At 36.8% G+C, this 18,977-nt stretch overlaps 1 protein-coding gene across 1 annotated transcript in view; it reads left to right on the top strand.

Moving 5' to 3' along the window:
• Window positions 1-18,237, top strand: part of LOC139044104 (centromere-associated protein E-like) — a 79,514-nt gene extending 61,277 nt beyond the window's left edge. The window contains exons 37-43 of the mRNA XM_070503667.1: window positions 1,469-1,687; window positions 4,602-4,787; window positions 11,255-11,367; window positions 12,970-13,067; window positions 14,679-14,862; window positions 16,551-16,837; window positions 17,882-18,237. Coding sequence (XP_070359768.1) covers window positions 1,469-1,687; window positions 4,602-4,787; window positions 11,255-11,367; window positions 12,970-13,067; window positions 14,679-14,862; window positions 16,551-16,837; window positions 17,882-17,976 — 1,182 coding nt within the window. The 3' untranslated portion in view covers window positions 17,977-18,237. The remainder of the gene's footprint in view (window positions 1-1,468; window positions 1,688-4,601; window positions 4,788-11,254; window positions 11,368-12,969; window positions 13,068-14,678; window positions 14,863-16,550; window positions 16,838-17,881) is intronic.
• Window positions 18,238-18,977: the final 740 nt, after the last annotated feature.

Raw genomic sequence — 18,977 nt, 5'->3', positions numbered from 1 at the left:
AAGACAGCTCTAGTCCACTAATTAGTGAGGCCTTGTGCTTCTCACCTCGGTGCTGTTGCTATCATACGTGCTGATCCTTCAACTGTGAGGTTCAAACATGTGGTTTGTATCATTGTTCCCAAGGTGACCAGCCCTTGTGGACAGATTCATATGAACCAAGATTGCTTGAGATCAGTTTTATTAATTTGTTTTACTTTCCACTGATGAGAAAATTCATTCGGCTTTCTGAAGTAATCTCTACCTCATACACCTGGTAAAATTGTCATTAATCAGAAAGTTGCTTGTTATATAGGCAGTTGGAGCAAAGGGAGCTAGATTAATATTATAGCTCCTAAGATTGGTTTTATATTTCATTTGTTTGGGTAGTTCTTTCCTGACACTTTAATTTCATCTGGAAACTATACTTAAATCACATTGAAATGTAGATAACATTTTTAAAAAAGGTTTTCCTGTGGATAGTGAATCCCATTTGTCGAATACCCCAAGCTAGCAAAACAGTAAATGAGCTTTTAAAATAAAAAAAAATGGTCCACAATCAATGAAGAAAAGCATAAAACCAGTGTTTGGGATAAGATAATTTCCATATAATTCAGTGTTTTTCTCATAATATTGAGGGCTCACTTGTGGTTAGAAAGTAGAGATTTCTGCTCTGTGGATCAGCATGGATATGTGGCTTCTTCCACCATCTGAGCATAACAATTGATAACTTGGTGTGGTGTGGGGTCAGTAGTCCAGAACCAAGGAGAGTCCAGGGTGCCAGCAAGAACACAACTAATTTAGGATCCGCATCTCACAGAACTACCATAAAGCCACAAAGAAAGATACAGGTAAGGCCAAGAAGGCATTCATGATGAGAGCAAAAAGTACATCCCATAAGAATAGGAAGTAAAAAGATGATAGAAGCAATTTCAGAGTGAGTCAGCCTTTGATGTAACGAGGGTATGGATTGGCTGTTACTCCCTGCACGGAAATAGAAGATTTTCAGATTACGAAAAGTCAGTAAATTTTTTTCCTTATAAACACTGAGGTTTGAAATGAAAGAGGAAAATAGATTGTTATTAAGTTTACTGGGTATGCTCTGCTATTAGATGTCAGTTAATGTTTATATATGACATTATATATGTCATAACATACATAATGATTTTAACCTGACCAGTTCTTCAGATTCCTCTTCATATGTCAGTGCTGATCTAATAGAATGAGATTATCATCTTGCAAATCAATATGAATCCTCTCTAGTCCTTATTCTTCTTTTATTCTCATAATCAATATCCAGCGTCTTCTGAAATGTCAGGAACTGGTGCAAGCCACAAAGAATGTTCACATTCTTTTAAAGTACTATTCTAGAATGTTCTGAATAATGAATTTCAACATATGCCTTGTCCTAGAACTCTAGTATTTTCCATAGTGGTTTTTTTAATACGTAATTCATTTTAGAAGCTATAGTGTTGTCTTTACTACTCAATAGGCTATAATAAATGAATCAACAGAGTTTGAGGAAAGAAATGTGACCATCACCAAAGAATGGGAACATGACCTGAAATCAGTGAAAGAGAAAAATGAAAAACTGTTGAAAAACTATCAAACTTTGAAGATCTCTCGAACATCTGGTGCCCTTGTTAATCCTACTACACAAGGCGATAAGAATCTTCATGTCACATCAAGAGCTACACAACTAACCACAGAGGTATGAGATTTCTTATAAGATGTTTTTCAATTTGCAGCTTCATTGTAGAGTTAAAGATGTATCATATGTAACAAAATCACAGTATTGAAGGTATTAGGGAACATGCATGATGGACTTGTTTTTTAAATATAGTTCTATTGGGGCGCTCACTCAACTAATTATAAAGCTACATGTTACATAAGATCTTACCTTTGAATTATAAAATAGAAGTAACTCATGCCTTAATTTGATTAATAGGTATGTATACCACTTAAGGTGTTATTACCATACATTATAAGTTTTCTAAATCATGTGACTTTCTATTAAATTATAATCTATGTCTATAGTACCAAACTAGTTTAGAGAGAAAGAGCAATTTAGCTTTTCTCTAATTATCATCAGTGTCTTTAATATTGGTTAATGTGATCAAAACAAAAATGGAAGAGGCTAAAAGTATAATAAATTTCTTATACAGATTAACCTGTGCCCAAGAATCAGTACATTATTTGAATAATCCAATAACTGTATTAACTGCCCTTACTTGGGAATCTGTACAGCAAACACGCTGTTTTATTTTGTTAGCACACACGTCTTAGTGGGGAACCCGAGTGAATTACAACTTAGCATTTTTACCAAAATAAATATTTATAATAAAACATCAACTGCCAGTTTAATAATTATTACTAGTGGAAACTAGAAGATCACTAATATAGAGTTTATTGATTTGCTGATCACTACAGACCTCAGTCAGCTGTAGAGGTAAAAATAGTGGAAATATGAAACCCATCTTCCAAAGCAATAAGATAAACAAGCACAAGGAAATCCCATTTTCAATGACCCCAGGAAATACCCCATCAGATAATAAATCGTATGTTATTAGTTTGATAATTAGGCCAAATCAGAGTAGCACAGAGCAGGTCAGTGATGTGGAGGTAGAGCAGTGGGGCAGGCAGAGAGTTGGGCAGTCCACCCAAACAAGTAGGAGAATTCAGTGCATGACAGTAGGAGCAGTCAACTCAGGGGGGAAAGATAGTCTGCTTAATGTTTGAATCAGAACAACCAACTAGCCATCTTAGAAGAATAAGTCTGGACTCCTACCTCATTCATTAAACAAAAGTAAATTCCAGGTGGACCAAAAAGAAACGTTTTCCAGGAAAACCTGCATGTGTGTATATGTGAACAGTCTTATATTATGAACAAATTAAGATATTTTTGTACTTATAAAAAACTGGAAATAACCTAAATGTTCATTAGTAGGTGACAGGTTAACTAGTTTATAGTACCTCCATGAAATAGGATATATTTACCCATGAAAACAAAAATGCGAGAGATCTATGTGTTGATAATGAAAAGATCTGGAAAATATATTATCAAGTGAAAATAAAATTTTTAATTTTTTAAAAAGCAGGAGGCCAGCCCCATGGCATAGTGGTTAAGTTTGCATGCTCTACTTCGGCGGCCCAGTTCATGGTTCAGATCCCAGGCACGGACCTACACCACTCATTGGCAGCCATGATGTGGCAGCAATCCACATATAAAATGGAGGAAGATTGACATAGATATTAGCTCAGGGCTAATCTTCCTCAAGCAAAAAAAGAGGAAGTTAGCTCAGGGCTCATCTTCCTCAGCAATAAAAACCCACAAAAAACCAGAAGTATATATTTATTGTTGTTATGTGCTGTAGAGTCAGCTCTGATTCCTGGCAACTCTATGAATGAGTGATGTCCAATATCCTGTCCTCAAGAGCCCTACTCAGCTCCTGTAGACTCACGCCTATGGCTTCCTTTCTGGAATTACGCCATCTCGTATTTCGTCTTCCTCTTTTCCTGCTGCCTTTTACTTTTCATCATGTCCCCAAGGTAGGATAGTCTCAGTTTTACAATTTTTGCCTCCAGAGATAGGTCAGGCTTAATTTGCTCTTGGACCCACTTGTTCATTTTTCTGGCAGTCCAGGGTATCGGTAGAGCTCTCCTCCAACACCATATCTCAAATGAGTCCATTTTTTCCTGTCAGCCTTCTTCACTGTCCAGCTTTCGCACCCACACATAGTAATTGGGAATGCGAGGGTGTCGATAATCTTGGCCTTGGTCTCTAATGATACTCCCTTACTGTTGATGATCTTTCCTGATTCTTCCATCGCTGCCCTTCTGAGTCACAGTCTTCTCTTGATTTCTTGGCTGCGGTCTCCATTTAAACTGATGACTGAACCAAGGGAAACAAAACCTTTAACAATTTCAGTGTCTTCATGGTCTACATTAAAGTTGTATAGTTCTTCTGTAGTCATATCTGTCTTCTTCATGTTCGAATGCAGTCCTGCTTTGGCTCTTTCTTCTTTCACGCTATTCTGTGTGAACTTTCTTCTTACACACTATTGTGTGTGTGACTTACTGTTTTTGTAAACTGTATATTCACATGCGTAGATACATATAGAAAATTTCTAGAAGGATACACTTGAAAGAGTTTAGTAGTCATCGCTTTAGAGTCAGTGGGGGTTCTGAGATGGGGGAACTTAATCTTAATTATATGCCTTTGGATTTTTCCACATACTTGTATTTTTCAGCATAAAAACTAGGTAATAAAAATAAAGGGAAAGATATGTTACATGTATTCCTCTAAAGTGTCAATTAACAAATATACTTTCTGTAAGTAGTGTTAATTTAAAATGTAAGTGCCTATTTAATATGCTTAGCACCATGCTAACTAGTAAATAAAATAAGTACTAACCTTATATAAAATCTGGGCCTCTTTTAGTCCTAAATGATCAGCTTCTAAATGAAAAAAATAATACATGTATAAATTGAGTGACATTTGGAGTCTCCATCTATCCTATGTTGATGCAATCTGAAAGATTAATACCTATATATGATCTTTGTTTCATATAAACTGTGATTCTGTCTTCAAGGCACACCTTATATATGTGTGTTTTTTTTAATAGAAGATTCAAGAGCTGGAAACTTCACTACGTGAAGCTAAAGAAACTGCCATGCAAAAGGAAGACAAGATTATAAAGATGCAGAAAGAGCTTGAGATGACTAATGATATAATAGCAAAACTTCAATCACAAGTTAATGAATCAAATAAATGCCTTGAAAAAACAAAAGAAATGATCCAAGTACTTCAGGTAACTTAAAACTCATTTTATAAATAAAGGCATAATTTTATAAATTATGCATAATAAATATAAATAAATGCATACGTTTATTTTCATGCCAAATAATGATTGTTTTCATCTTCCTGTAAAAATTATTTTTAAAAAACATAAATATTCTTGACAGTTTAAAATATATCTTATTTTTTTAATTTTTTTTAATTTTTTTACTTTTCAAAGTAAGGAAATTTTTTATTTTCACTTTAATTTCTGAATGCCAAAAATGTAGAGGATGTATGTTTGTATATCTCTAGTAGTATATTGCAACATTTTTTCATAAATATGTTTTTTTTAAATTTTTTATTATTGCAGTAACATTGGATTATAACATTATATAACTTTCAGGTGTACATCATAATATATTTCGAATTCTGTGTAGATTACATCATGTTCACCCCACAAAGACCAATTATCCATCACCACACGTGTGTCTAATCACCCCTTTTGCCCTTCCCCCTCCTCCCTTCCCTTCTGGTAACCACCAATCCAGTCTCTCTTGCTCTGTGTTTGTTTGTCATTTTTATCTTCTACTTATGAGTGAGATCATATGGTATTTGACTTTCTCCCTCTGACTTATTTCACTTAGCATAATACCCTCAAGGTCCATCTATGTTGTCACAAATGGCCAGATTTCATCATTTCTTATGGCTGAGTAGTATTCCATTGTGTATATATACCACATCTTCCATTCGTCCCTTGATGGGCACCTAGGTTGTTTACAAGCCTTGGCTATTGTGAATAATGATGTGATGAACATAGGGGTGCATATATCTTTTATGCCTTTGTGTTTTCAAGTTCTTTGGATAAATACCCAGCAATGGGATAGCTGGATCATATGGTAGATCTATTCTTAATTTTCTGAGGCGTCTCCATACTGTTTTCCATAGTGGCTTCACCACTTTGCACTCCCACCAGCAATGTTTGAGGGTTCCTTTCTTTCCACATCCTCTCCAACACTTGTTGTTTCCTGTCTTGTTAATTATAGCCATTCTGACCAGAGTGAGGTGATATCTCCTTGTAGTTTTGATTTGCATTTCCCTGATAGCTAATGATGTTGAACATCTTTTCATGAGCCTGTTGGCCACCCATATATCTTCTTTGCAGAAATCTCTGTTCAGATCTTTTGCCCACTTTTTAATTGAGTTGTTGGTTTTTTTCTTGTTGAGACTTTCTTTTTATTTTTCAAAAAAATATGCTTCTTATCTAAATATTTAATACTCTGTTAGATAAGTACATTTTAAAATTATATTTTTTTCTACTTAATCCCCTGTTATTGAGTCCCACCTGGTAGCCTATGGGCTTAATCTAACCTGTTTTCTCTAGAAAGAGCAGAGTTGAAATGTTTTTGAGCTTGAATGCCGTTACACAAGTCGCACCCTCCTTCATCACAGCCTTCCTTCCTCGTCTGAGCCACAGCTACTTCTCACTCTTCTGCTACTTGGGTCGGATCCTAATAGGCATTTTGTTCACTGTTCCTGCTCCAGTGTCTCTTCTCTTCATTCAAAAATTAGAAACAAGCCAAGAATGCCTACTCTTTTCATTATTTAACATTGTTCTAAAAATTCTGGTTCTTTCAATGAGACATGAAACAGAGAGGCAAGAGAAAATAATCTTAATTTTGTTTTTAGAAATTGTTAGTATAGCTAAAAACCAAGAAAATCAACTGTAAAGCTTTAAAATCTTTGAGAGTAATTTTTTAATACTTCAAATAACTAAATGATCACATTTTTATTCATTCAACAAGTATTTGTTGAATACCTACTATGTGTTGGTCATTGTTCTAGATGCCATGTGTACTGCAATGGAAAAAAAATAAAGCCTCCTTGAAGAGGCTTACATTCTGCTTCATGAAGTCAGAAAATAAACAAGTATATATGTTTGTTAAACGGTGAGAAGTGCAATGGAAAAATATTAAGCCAGACAGAGGTATATAGGTGCAGGGTGAGAGTGGGTGTGAGTAGGAGTGTGATTTTGTAAGGGGAGTTGAGGAGAGCCGCACAATTAAGATGACGAAGTGATGGTGTGAGCTGTCTGGTAGGGAAGGGCCTTCTAGGCAAAAGAAGTAGCAAATGCGAAGGCCGCAACACAGAAGTAGTTGAGATGTATTCAAGGAAACAGCAAGAAAGCCAGCGTCTCCTGAGCAGCGTGGGCAAGGATAGAAGGGGAAATAGGTGAGAAGTAGCAGAGAGCCAAATCATAAAGCATCTTGAAAGCTATTTGTAAGCACTTTGGGTTTTATTCTGGATGAGATGGGAAGTCATCAGAGGATTTTGGCAAAATGATATAGTCTGACTTAAATTTTTAAAGGCTGCCCTTTGAAAATAGAATCCAGGAAGGCGTGTTTGTTAGTGACGTGCCAGCTCCTACAACAAAGGGAACCACAAAATGCAATGGCTCAAACAAAACAGAAGCTTATTTCACACGTAAAAGTGTGGGTTCCAGCTTGGCAAGTGGCTCCTTTCCACATGGTCATTCAGAGGCCCCCGTTTCTCCCATCTTGTTTCTCCAGCACTTCCTTGGTGCTGTTTTCATCTGCATGGTTAAAGCCCAGTTGTAAGCTGTCCGTGCTCAGGCTCACAGAAAAGGGACAAGATGGAGAAGCTAAAAATTGTCTTAAAATCTGTACTCATAAAGGCTCTGGCCCAGAAGTGGCACATGTCTCTTCCTCTCATATTTCTTTTTTTTTGCAAAATATTTAGATTCAATTTATCAAAGAGAAAGCCAAACACGTACCTCTCGTATTTCTTGGAGTCAGAGATGATTCCAAAGTTTTTGGCCTGAGCAGCCAAGAAGATAGAGTTGCTACATACGGAAATGGGAAAGACTGCCAGAAGAGGAAGTTTGAAACCAGGAAAGTTCAGTTTTGGACATGCTGAATTGGAAATGCCCACTGGGGACACCCAAGTTGAGATATGACTTAGGCAATTGAATATCTGAGTCTGAGCAAGATATAGGCGAGAGGTTTAAGTTTGGGGAATCATCAGCGTATAAAAATCATGAGACTGGACGAGGGCATAAGCATAATGGAGAGGAGATGTGGAGTAACCAAATGATGCTGAGATGGAGCAGCCAGTGAGTGAAAAAGAAAAGGGGGTCTGGGCAACAGAGTGGTTCCAGTTTCTTCATATAAGTGAAGCTAGTGTTTCAAGAAAAAGGGAGTAAGCGACAAATTTCTCCACACTCAGTATAGATTGGTACAGGTGTCTATGGAGAGAGGAATATCTTTCCTGCATACTAAAAGTAACCATTTAGATAATATAATAGAGTATGCCATTGTACAGCATCCATGAGGAAAGAAAACAAAGTATAGGGTATCCATAAAATCTTTATACAGTTTGAATTTTTAAGAATCTGTTTCTGTATTTTATATAAATATTCTATAAAATGCAACAGTATATTTAACTCGAGATTTGGCATAGTAAAATGCAAAGATATTAACTTTTAACCTATTCACCACTATTTTAATTCACCTGGATATAGCTGTCCAATATAATGTAGGGTTTATTAAGTGAATATAGAAGAAAGTAATTTGAACAAATGACTCATTAACAGTTTTGTTTAAATCTTGATACATTTCCTCTGTTGTATCTTTACAAATTATTTATATCAAGTAGCAGTAAATTTGTTAAAAATTCAAACTGTGCTAGTACTTTAGGGACATCCTGCACAGTGGGAAAAAAAGATCTTATTTATAACTGGCACAAAATATAAAATGCTCAAGTGACTAACCTTAACAAAAAATGAGACAACATATATGAAAAGAACAACAAAACTCTAAAAGGAAATATAGGAGAGCATGTGGTTTAAAATAAGAAATATGCCATTTCCTAGGTTGTAACCTAAATACTGTACAACCATCAGTTTTTCCCAAATTAATTTCTAAAGTTAATGTAATTCAAATCAGAATCTCAAAGGAATTCTTTTTCTGGTAGAGCAAAGAAAGTTTCTCAGCAGACTCCATCTAAAATAGGATGAGCAGGTGCTGTTCACTGAGAACACAGGCGCTCAGACTCCTCAGGCGGCTAGAGGATGTTTAAGGCTGTCAGCGCTTCTGAGTGCAGCTTGGGCACACGTCATGTGTTTGAAATAAGGAATTCTCACTGTCTTTCATTTCTAAGAGAGTATTTCCAATTTCAATTTCTTTTACTCAAGAATTGTTTTAAAACTGTTATATATGACTAATTTATTTCATTATATTGTGGCAAAAAAATTACTGCAATTTCTCCATTTTTAGAATATATTGAAATTTTCTTTTAGGTGTCATAAATGAATAAATATTTTTAGAGTTCTTTGAACTTTTAAATCAAAATGTATACAAGTAGATCAATGGAACAAAATAGAGAGCCCAGAAATATATACACACAAATATAGTCAGGTCATCTTTGACAAAAGAGCAAAGGCAATTCAATGGAAAAGGATAGTCTTATCAACTAGCGGTGCTGAACAACTGGACACCTTTCACAAAAATTAACTCAATTGATTGTAACCTAAATCTAAAACACAAAACTAGAAAATGCCTAGAAGATAACGTAGGAGAAAATCGAGGTGACCTTGGGTTTGGCATTGACTTTTTTTACATACAACACCAAAAGCATAATCTATGAAGGAAAAAAATTGATAAACTGGACTTCATTTAAATTAAAAATGTTTGCCCTATGAAAGACAAGCCACAGACTGGAAGAAAATCTTTGCAAAACACATATCTTTCAAGAACTGTTATCCAAAATATACAAAGAACTCTTAAAACTCAATAATTAGAAAGCAAACAGCCTGATTTAAAAATAGGCAATGGATCTGAACAGACACTTCACCAGAGAAGATACACACATGGCAAATAAGCATATGAAAAGATGCTCCACATCATATGTCATTAGAAAATTGCAAATTAAAAAACAATGAGATACCACTGTACATCCACTGTATCTCAAAATATAATGGCCAAAATCCGGAACACTGACTACACTAAATGCTGGCAAGGAGTGGGGCCAGGAGCTCTTGCTCACTGCTGGTGGGAATGCAAGTGGTACAGTAGCCACTTTAGAAGAGAGTTTGGCAGTTTCTTACAAAACTGACACCACTCCAGCCAGTCATATGCTCAAGGAGTCCCTGATATCAGCATCTGGTCCAGAAAGCCAGGGTATTTTACTGGTGCCATGACTGAGCAAATACTGGGCTCCTCCCAGAATGGGCTTATCTGACCTAGTCAGCAACCTCCTTAAGCTGAGCATCTCAGCTTTGGAAGCTTGCATCTTTTTAGTCTTTGCTAACTACGTGTGTGTGCAAATGTTTTTATAGGCACTGGGGGTAACGCCTAGAGGAATGAAGAGCTCTCTGGGTCCCTATTTAGATGGGTTTATTTTTGTATTCAATATATAATAGTAATCCATAGTATGGCTGTGGTAACAGCAATAAAAGAAATGAATGATTTATTCAGCAATAATAAGAAATGAGCCATCAAGCCACAAAAGACATGGAGGAACCTTAAATGCACATTGCTAATTTTAAAAAGCCCATCTAAAAACACTGCATACTGTATGACATTCTGGAAGAGGCAAAACTAGGCGAACAGGAAAAGATCAATGATTACTAAGGGTTCTGGGGGAGGGTGGAGGGATGGATAAGTGGAGCACAGGAGATTTTTAGGGCAGTGAAACTATTCTGCATGATACAGTGATGATGAACACGTGTCATACATTTGTCAAAACCCATGGACTATACAATGCAAACAATAGACTCTAATGTAAACTGTGAACGTCAGTTAATAATGTATCGATATTGGCTCATCATTTGTAACAATCATACCACACTAAGATGTTAATAATAGGAGAAACTAGGGGAGGACACGGGTATTACCGGGACTCTATGTACTCTGCTCAATTTGTCTATAAACCTAAAATTGCTCTAAAAAGTTAAACCTATTTATTAAAAAAGATTTTTGTATATGTTTGTATGTATATATGACTGATTTTTTTTCTGAGTCGAAGTAGATGTATGGCTAGATTGAACCAACCTTGAGTACAGAATATCCCCAATAATGTTATATAATATTTTGTGCCTTGAATTCAGTTCTACTTTGATATTTATATTACTGTTCATCTCTTGTCTTATTTTCCTGATTTACCTTTATCTACCCATTTCATTCGTTTCAACCTTTCTGTTTCATTTTGTTTAAGTATATTGTTTTTTAATTGGGAAAAATATTTGTTTTAAGAAATAGAAGTCATAGGTTTTCTAATTACACATTAGCTTCCAATAGCTTCACATGTACTTCACATCAAATATCTATTTGTTACTCATTTTAGGGTTAAAATTTGTGCCTTTCCTCCTTTTCATATGTTTGGAGTTTGCTGTTTTAAAATGTTCCTACTATATTAGGTAGTTAACAAGTCTTTGAAACTGCTCTAAAATTACTTTATTTCTCTTTTCTCTAAAACCTTTAGGACAAAGTTGCTTTAGGAGCTAAGCCCTATAAAGAAGAAATTGAAGAGCTCAAAACAAAGCTGGTGAAAATAGACCTAGAGAAGATGAGAAATGCCAAGGAGTTTGAAAAGGAGTATGTCTTTGTCTTAATTGAATATGACTTTAGTAGCTTAAATTTCCTTTCTAAACTGTATAAATTTAAAATATATTAAGATATTGTTATTGCTTTTTATAAAATAAATACAAACATCTACAGATTTTAAAGTTATTAAATTCTCATTATGTATGCAAAGGTTTTGAAAACAAGCACAATTCTGATCAATTACTGACATACTATGTCTTTGGATACTTCTTGTTCAATCATATAGGAACAGCTTAAAAATGGCCTTTTTTGTTTGAAAGTGAATATTAAGAACGTGTGTGTGTTTTTAGCAGTTTGTCTAAGGTTTCTGTTGGTTCTCTTAATTTCATTTGTTCTTCCTATTGTATTTTTGTGTAAGGTTTTATTTCCTTTTAAATTGTAGTACTTAGTGCCCAAGAGCATATTCCCTTTTTATTGATTTATTTATGTATAGTACCATATACAATAGCATGCCTAAAGTTCTTTGTGGTATAGCATAATGAAAAGAACATTAAACAGAGAGTCAAGGAAACTGAATTAGAAATATAATGTTGCCACTTATTAATATGTCACCTCTGACTCCTCACACTTTTTATTCTTCCTGTAAATGTTTAATAAATGTTTAATGATGATATCTAATTTTGCCCAAAAAGTCGCACTCTGAATCTTCATGCATTCTAACCAGCCTTCTATTGATAGGACTGTTGGTTTTAGTGGAGCATCATTAAAAAGGCAATTTTAGTGGCCAGCCCAGCGGCACGGTGGTTAAGTTTGCACATTCCACTTCGGTGGCCCAGGGTTCACCATCCTAGGTGTGGACCTACACATCACCTGTCAAGCCATGCTGTGGTAGGCATCCCACATATAAAGTAGAGGAAGATGGGCACCGATGTTAGCTCAGGGCCAGTCCTCCTCAGCAAAAAGAGGATTGGTGGCAGATGTTAGCTCAGGGCTAATCTTCCTCAAAAGAAAAAAATTTTTTTAAATAAATGCAAAGCAATTTTATATAGAATAGAATCAGCAGATACTTTCAGTCTCTAAGAAAGGCAGAAAGTCTCATAATTTAGCATTGCCAATTAACACTCAAGCAAATAATTAACAGAATGTCTTTTTCTCCTGGGTGCAATGAGCAGACTGTGACCTCTGACTGTGTCACCTCAGATCAGAGCTGCAGTCGAGTGTGCTTTCCTTACAGTGTATACAGAAGGTGCTTTTGGTTTTACGCTTTGGTAATTGTTGTACCTTCAAGAGGTTTCTAGGACCTCATGATAACAACCCAATTATTTGTTTTATGGTGCCCCTGAATGTAATTTTGCTCAATATCCAGTTAATAATACCTATTGGGCTTTCAGAAATTTTAAAAGAATTGGTTTCTCAATGTTAAAAAAAAATTGCCCCTGCAGCCAAACAGAACACTTCCAATTTGATGGTGTTATTTATGGCTATAAAGTGCATGATACCAGGGGGTATCGTGAGGGCTTACCTACTGCTGCTTATGCATATCATATCAATGTGATGTATCTTATCAGAAAATTCTTGACAGCAGTTCTGTTTATTCTTCCATTAAAAATTAGTTGCTGGCCTTTTACATATTTCTGTTGTTATTCTTAATAGAATTACTTGTACAAAAGCCACTGTAGAACATCAAAAAGAAGTTATAAGGCTATTGAGAGAAAATCTTAGACGAAATCAGCAGGCCCAAGATACTTCAAGTAAGTAGAAAATGCTGATATTTCCAGATCTTTTTCCATCTTACTTCTCAGTATACTTACACATTTTGAAGACTGCTATTATATATATGACAGTCAAGAATAAACCTGTTAATCACTAATTTATAAAGAACTATTTTTAAAATGAATTCATTGAGATCATATTTATCCTGTGATACCTCCTTAAGTTTCCTGTAATCTCAACTATTTATCCATTATAGATTCTTAAAAACTATGAATGTAACCTGTGCGCTATCAGATCTTTACATATTAGTGAAGATACCTTCAGTAGTATACAAGAATGACTTACCTGTCAAGGTAGACGTACCCTTCCCAATAAAACACAAGCATATCTTAATAGATTTTAACCATGTGCACTGTAAAAACATAGTATACAGTAAATATTATCCTACTTGTTGTTGGTACTGAAAATACAGACTTGATGCTTACTGGCAAACTCTTTGAAACTTATCTTAGATACAGTTTTCAAATCTAATCATCAAATTTCTGCATATACATTCCTCAAACTGTATCTTTTCCCATATTTCTGTCTCTTATGTTTCATTTGAAAAGAGAGAATGCTGAACAGTACTTGGGGCAGCTTTGTGTAGTGGGTCCAGCATCGAAATAACGTCACGAACAGTTCTCTAAGCTGACTGCCCTCACTTAACAGCCTGTGAAATCATGAGGAGAACGCCTGACCTTCTAGATTGGATATAGACTTGTAAGGATCAGGCTAAAAGTTGTGTGTGAAAGCACACTGAAAATTCTAAATGTCAGGCAAATGCAAGATGATGTTTGTGTGTATTATTGTCCACGCATTGTCTGGTGCTTGTTTAGTTTGAACTGCCCTAGTGTCCATTGCAGGATAATTGCAGCTCCTACCTGGAAAACTTCAAGGGGTAAAAATAGAACTTTTGTTGTTAGAGAAGGGTCAGGATGATTCCTTCTAATTTGTGACTTTCAGGTACGTGTTGTACCTGAATTCAGAATAATTCAAAAGGAAATGGACATTGAGTGTCTTCCCCACACTCATCTTGCCCCTCCCTTGTAAACAGTCAGTGACCCAGTGGATCATTCCACTTTCTAAGCACCTCACACTTTTATGCAATTTTACCTAAAATTTACAAAACAGTTCTTTACATTACTTGTACACATATGGTGTAAAATACTGAATAGTATATTCTTTAATAGCAGTCTAAGGTTTATTTAGTTAACAAATACGTGTTGAGTATTGGGAGCACATTGACTGCCTTGGGGTGGACCCCACACACGCTGTGTGGTGGAAGCAGCCCTCCAGGGGACCCCACTGGCGTCGAGAGTAGACAGTGAAGGGCAGCTCCGACTGCTGCCGTCACCGTGAGTGATCCTAGCAGGTGGTGGTGGTGGAGGTAGTGGGTGGAGAGAAGCAGGGGTTCCGCAGATACTTAGAATCCATGATGGAATTGGCATAGGAGGTGAGGGAAGAGGAGGAAGTCAAGGATGACGTTCAGGGAGATGGTGCTGAGATGTTTTGTTTTTTATAGTGATTTATTGAACTTACTAATGTTTGCTTTATTGTGAACTTTGGAGATAATTAAAATTATCACCTGTCTGTGTGTTTGCCTCCCACAGTGATATCAGAACATACTGATTCTCAGCCTTCAAGGAAACCCTTAACCTGTGGGGGTGGCAGCGGCATTGTACAACTCACAAAAGCTTTTATTTTGAAAAGTGAATATATATGGCTAGAAAAGGAAATTTCTAAGTTAAAGCAGCAAAATGAACAGTTAACAAAGCAAAGGAATGAACTGTTAAGGTAAGATCTGCTTACCTGATACAGGAATTATGCTTATGGTGGTACGTGTGGGAGAGGATGATGCCTACACATGCATATATATTTTTTGCAGTGGGCAACCCCTCACACATATAGGGGAAGTAATTTTTAGAGCTCATGTAATGTGTCTTTTTTAAAAGGAATGAGAATATGGTAGCACCATTCCAGAGGTTTGCTATCCATCAACTGACCTTTTTTTTTTCCTGAGGAAGATTCGCCCTGAGCTAACATGCCAATCTTCCTCTATTTTTAGTATGTGGGCTGCCAGCACAGCATGGCCACTAACAGAGTGATGTGGGTCCACACTCGAGAACCAAACCCAGGCTGCCAAAGTGGAGTGCCCGGAACTTAACCACTAGGCCACAGGGCTGGCCCATCAACTGATTTTAGCTAAGCCTGTTTTTAACTAAGCCAAGAACCAAAAAGTAAACCAAGATCTTTGAGGGGAGCTTAAATATGCCACAAATATGCCCAAGTCAGTGAGGCTTTACTCAAAGGAGAATCCCTGAGGTCCATTATTGTAGCCCATTAACCTTTATAAACAGTTGTAAAAAATTTAATTAATTGGCTTCTACCAAAGATTAGAATCTTGTGCTAATCTTTACTAATGATGCAATAGAAGAAAAATAGGCATTAAATAAATATGCAAATAGCTACTGTTCTGTGTGAGGCTATTAAACAACAAAAAAAGCAAACAGGACATTATGAAAGGGTCCAACAGAGGGATCAGACCTTATCTAGATGTGGGGAGGGGCGGTGATCAAGAAACTAATATGTAAGAGTAGATCTGAAAATGAGTAGCAGTTAGGCTTGATGACAGGAGAGATGGCTAAGCCTTCTAGGCTGAGGGAACAGCATGTGCACAGGCTTTGAGTCAAAGAGGAAAGTGGAACAGAAAGACATGCAGTGTGGCCAGAGCATACAGAATGAGGCAGAGTAAGTGCAAGATGCGATGCCAGAGGCCACTGGTCCAGATTACACATTGCAGGTCATTCTGAGGCAGCTGGGGTGGTCTCCTAAATGTAACGGGAGGATTACCACCACTGGAGGATTTTAAGCTGGGGCCTAATGAGCTCATACGGCGTCTCTAGCTGCTAGAGCAGAATGGGGGGGAACCCAAAAGTGTGAGGTTGTATCAACACACTTGGCTGACTGATCAAAGAAAGGAGAGCAGGGCCTAGGATTGCTTCCCAGGCTTCTCTGAAGGAGTGAATAAATGCAGGCAGCATTTCCTGTGGGAAGCAACACTATAAGTAATCCAGAAAAGCACAGTGTAATATATCTTTTAAAATAACAAAGGTACATTAAAGATTTATCCATCCAGAAGACTAACTTATCAAATTATTGCCACAGAGTATCAGTAGATAAACCATGCTGGACGACATCACTGATTCATTTGAAACCTAATATCATACTTTTCAAGATTCTGTGATCACGGAGATTTAGTACAATTTTTCAATTTATATTGACCTCATTTCATTTTCTGAACTGTGGAAATAATCCAAACTTAGGAAGCATTAGGTTGAAATTAAAATGTAAATATGATAAAATGGTAAATTATATGTCACATATATTTTACCACAATTAAGAAAAAAAATTTTATGTAAATATGAATATATTTCTGGAATTGAGCAGTCTTACAGTCTCTTTTATTTTTCCCCACATTTAAGCAATAATCATCATCTTTCCAATGAGGTCAAAATGTGGAAGGAGAGAACTCTTAAAAGAGAAGCTCACAAAGAAGTGACTTGTGAGAATTCTCCAAAGTCTCCTAAAGCGACCGGACCAGCTTCTCAAGAGAGACAGCATACGCCTTCTCAATGCAAGGAACAGAATTTACAAGATCCTGTGCCAAAGGACTCACCGAAATCTTGGTTTTTTGATGGCCGATCAAAGTCTTTCCCAGCACCTCACCCAGTTCGCTATTTTGATAACTCAAGTCTAGGCCTCCGCCCAGGTGGGTAAATATACTGGTTACTTGGGGATCGGGGATAACGGTTGGAACTCATTTGTCACCTGTGGCCCCAAAGGGCAAGTTTAGACAAGAGAAGATGTCATGGAGAAGCTGCTCTGCAGAGATGTCATTTGCTGTCTCTGTGAGAAGTTTCTCCAAAGCACAGCACTGAAGTGAAATCACTTTTTACCCCGAGGGAAGTCTTATTCTGCCTCCTGAACCTTCAACTTTTCCCTCAGATAGACAAGCAGCTCTCGAGGACACAGAGAGACACCATCCTACAAACATAACTACTTTTACTGCAAAAGACCTTCTTATCAATTCAATGGGCCAGTATTTCCAGTAGCATTATATTCATTTTACACAAGCCAGATCATAGACTTATATCATTTACATATTCATTCAATGAACAGAAATTTTTGGTCTCCACCTATGTGTCACATATTGCACCCTGATGGTACATTGATAACCAAACCAGATATGGCCCCTGCCTTCCTGGAGTTCACAGTCTAGTGGGTATAGACAGTGATCAAGTAGTCAAAAAAGGTACAGTTCTAGAGTTCAAAAGCCTATGAGTTTTTAATAGGTTGTTTTAGGAACATAAGGAAGTCTTCCTTGAAGAAGGGGACTGAGATCTAACAGGTTAAGGTGAGTTAGCTTAACAAAGAGGGGAGGGGAAGGCGATTCAGGCAGAGGGAACAGGGTCGGCCCAGCTGGGAGAGACCGTAACCAGGGGAAGGGTTGGAAAACCACGTGTGGCCAGAGCGCAGTGCACACAGGTTCCTCTGGGTGAAGTCGGTGAAGCCAGAGAGAGAAGAGCCAGATGCGCAGGACTTTGTGGGTTGTGGAGAGGAATTTTTACTTCATCCTGGGAGCATGCTAGAGGAAGCCGTTGAAAGATGTTAAAGAACAGCAGGAGAACATAATGGGTTATCAATTTGAAAACATTACCTCAGCTGTAAGGTAAACTGTATATAAGCTGTATGTTGTGTTGCAACCAAACGTGTTTTTTAATAAGATGACTTTTGCTTTCCATTTTTTTCTCAGAAGAACAAACTGCTGGAGCAGAGAGTGTGGATCCTCAGCCAGGCCCTTGGCACGCCTCCTCAGGACAAGCTGTGCCCGAGTGCAAGACTCAGTAAACTCTGCTGTCACTTTTCTAGGGGCCTAGTGTTCCTTATTTAGAAATGACTGTATTTGTTACTTTATTTTTCTATCCCTGGCAATGATGTCACAGTCCAACTTAATTTCAATTCAGTTTGCACTTTGCCATTAGAAATTGAGGCATTCCAGTCATTTAGAATGGTGATAGACTGCCTTCTTCCTGAATGTGGTAATACTTTAGAAGTTGAATTGTTTTATTTATTTATATATTTTGTGAAGAATAAAGTTATTGAAGGAAATTTCCAGTCTTTCCGTGTATACATAAAATGTATACATTTTCATTAATCTCGTTATCCACATGTGACTTAGATAATACATAAATTAAAGCATCATTTAATTAACAAAATTCCTAAACCTGGGCTCCCCGCAACACATAAAGCATCTATGGATGGGCTTCACACAATCTGTAAAACCTCTGAAATTTTATCTTTTGTGTGTGGATTCAGTTTTCTAGGATACTAGGGTCCCTACTTTCTTATAACATACTCTCTGAGAGGTCTGTTACTCTATAAGAGGTTAAGAACTGTGGTTTTAGAGAGTATCTGATAGTACTTTTATATCATATGACTTTGAAAAACCATATAAAACAGCAAGTTGCATAAGGTTTAGAACAGAGTTAGTGATTTCAAGGCATTCTTGGCTCTTTGGTAAGAAGACTTATTCAAAGGGAGAGATTATTAATTGTATCATAGCCATCACTGTTAAAGTCTATGAATTGGTTATTTCCCTTACCTTAACACACTGTCACAGGTTCACTAGGGTGAAGTGAAACTGTGCCTTCCTATAACGCTGTCCCTCAGGCCTGTCCCTTGGGAGTTTGGTTTCTCCTCTGCACCCAAACCAGACATGATTACAGAGCTGCAGGTTGATTCTCTACGATGTTCACTCCTCCACTGAATAAGAGTATTGCAAAGTAGTAGGTATGTTCACCTGGGTAATAAAACGACTTTAAGGCCATTAAAAATATAATCAGTCTTAA

This window comes from Equus asinus, unplaced genomic scaffold (assembly GCF_041296235.1).
Source record: "Equus asinus isolate D_3611 breed Donkey unplaced genomic scaffold, EquAss-T2T_v2 contig_590, whole genome shotgun sequence".
NCBI lineage: Eukaryota > Metazoa > Chordata > Mammalia > Perissodactyla > Equidae > Equus > Equus asinus.
This window is presented reverse-complemented; position numbering and strand designations above follow the sequence as displayed.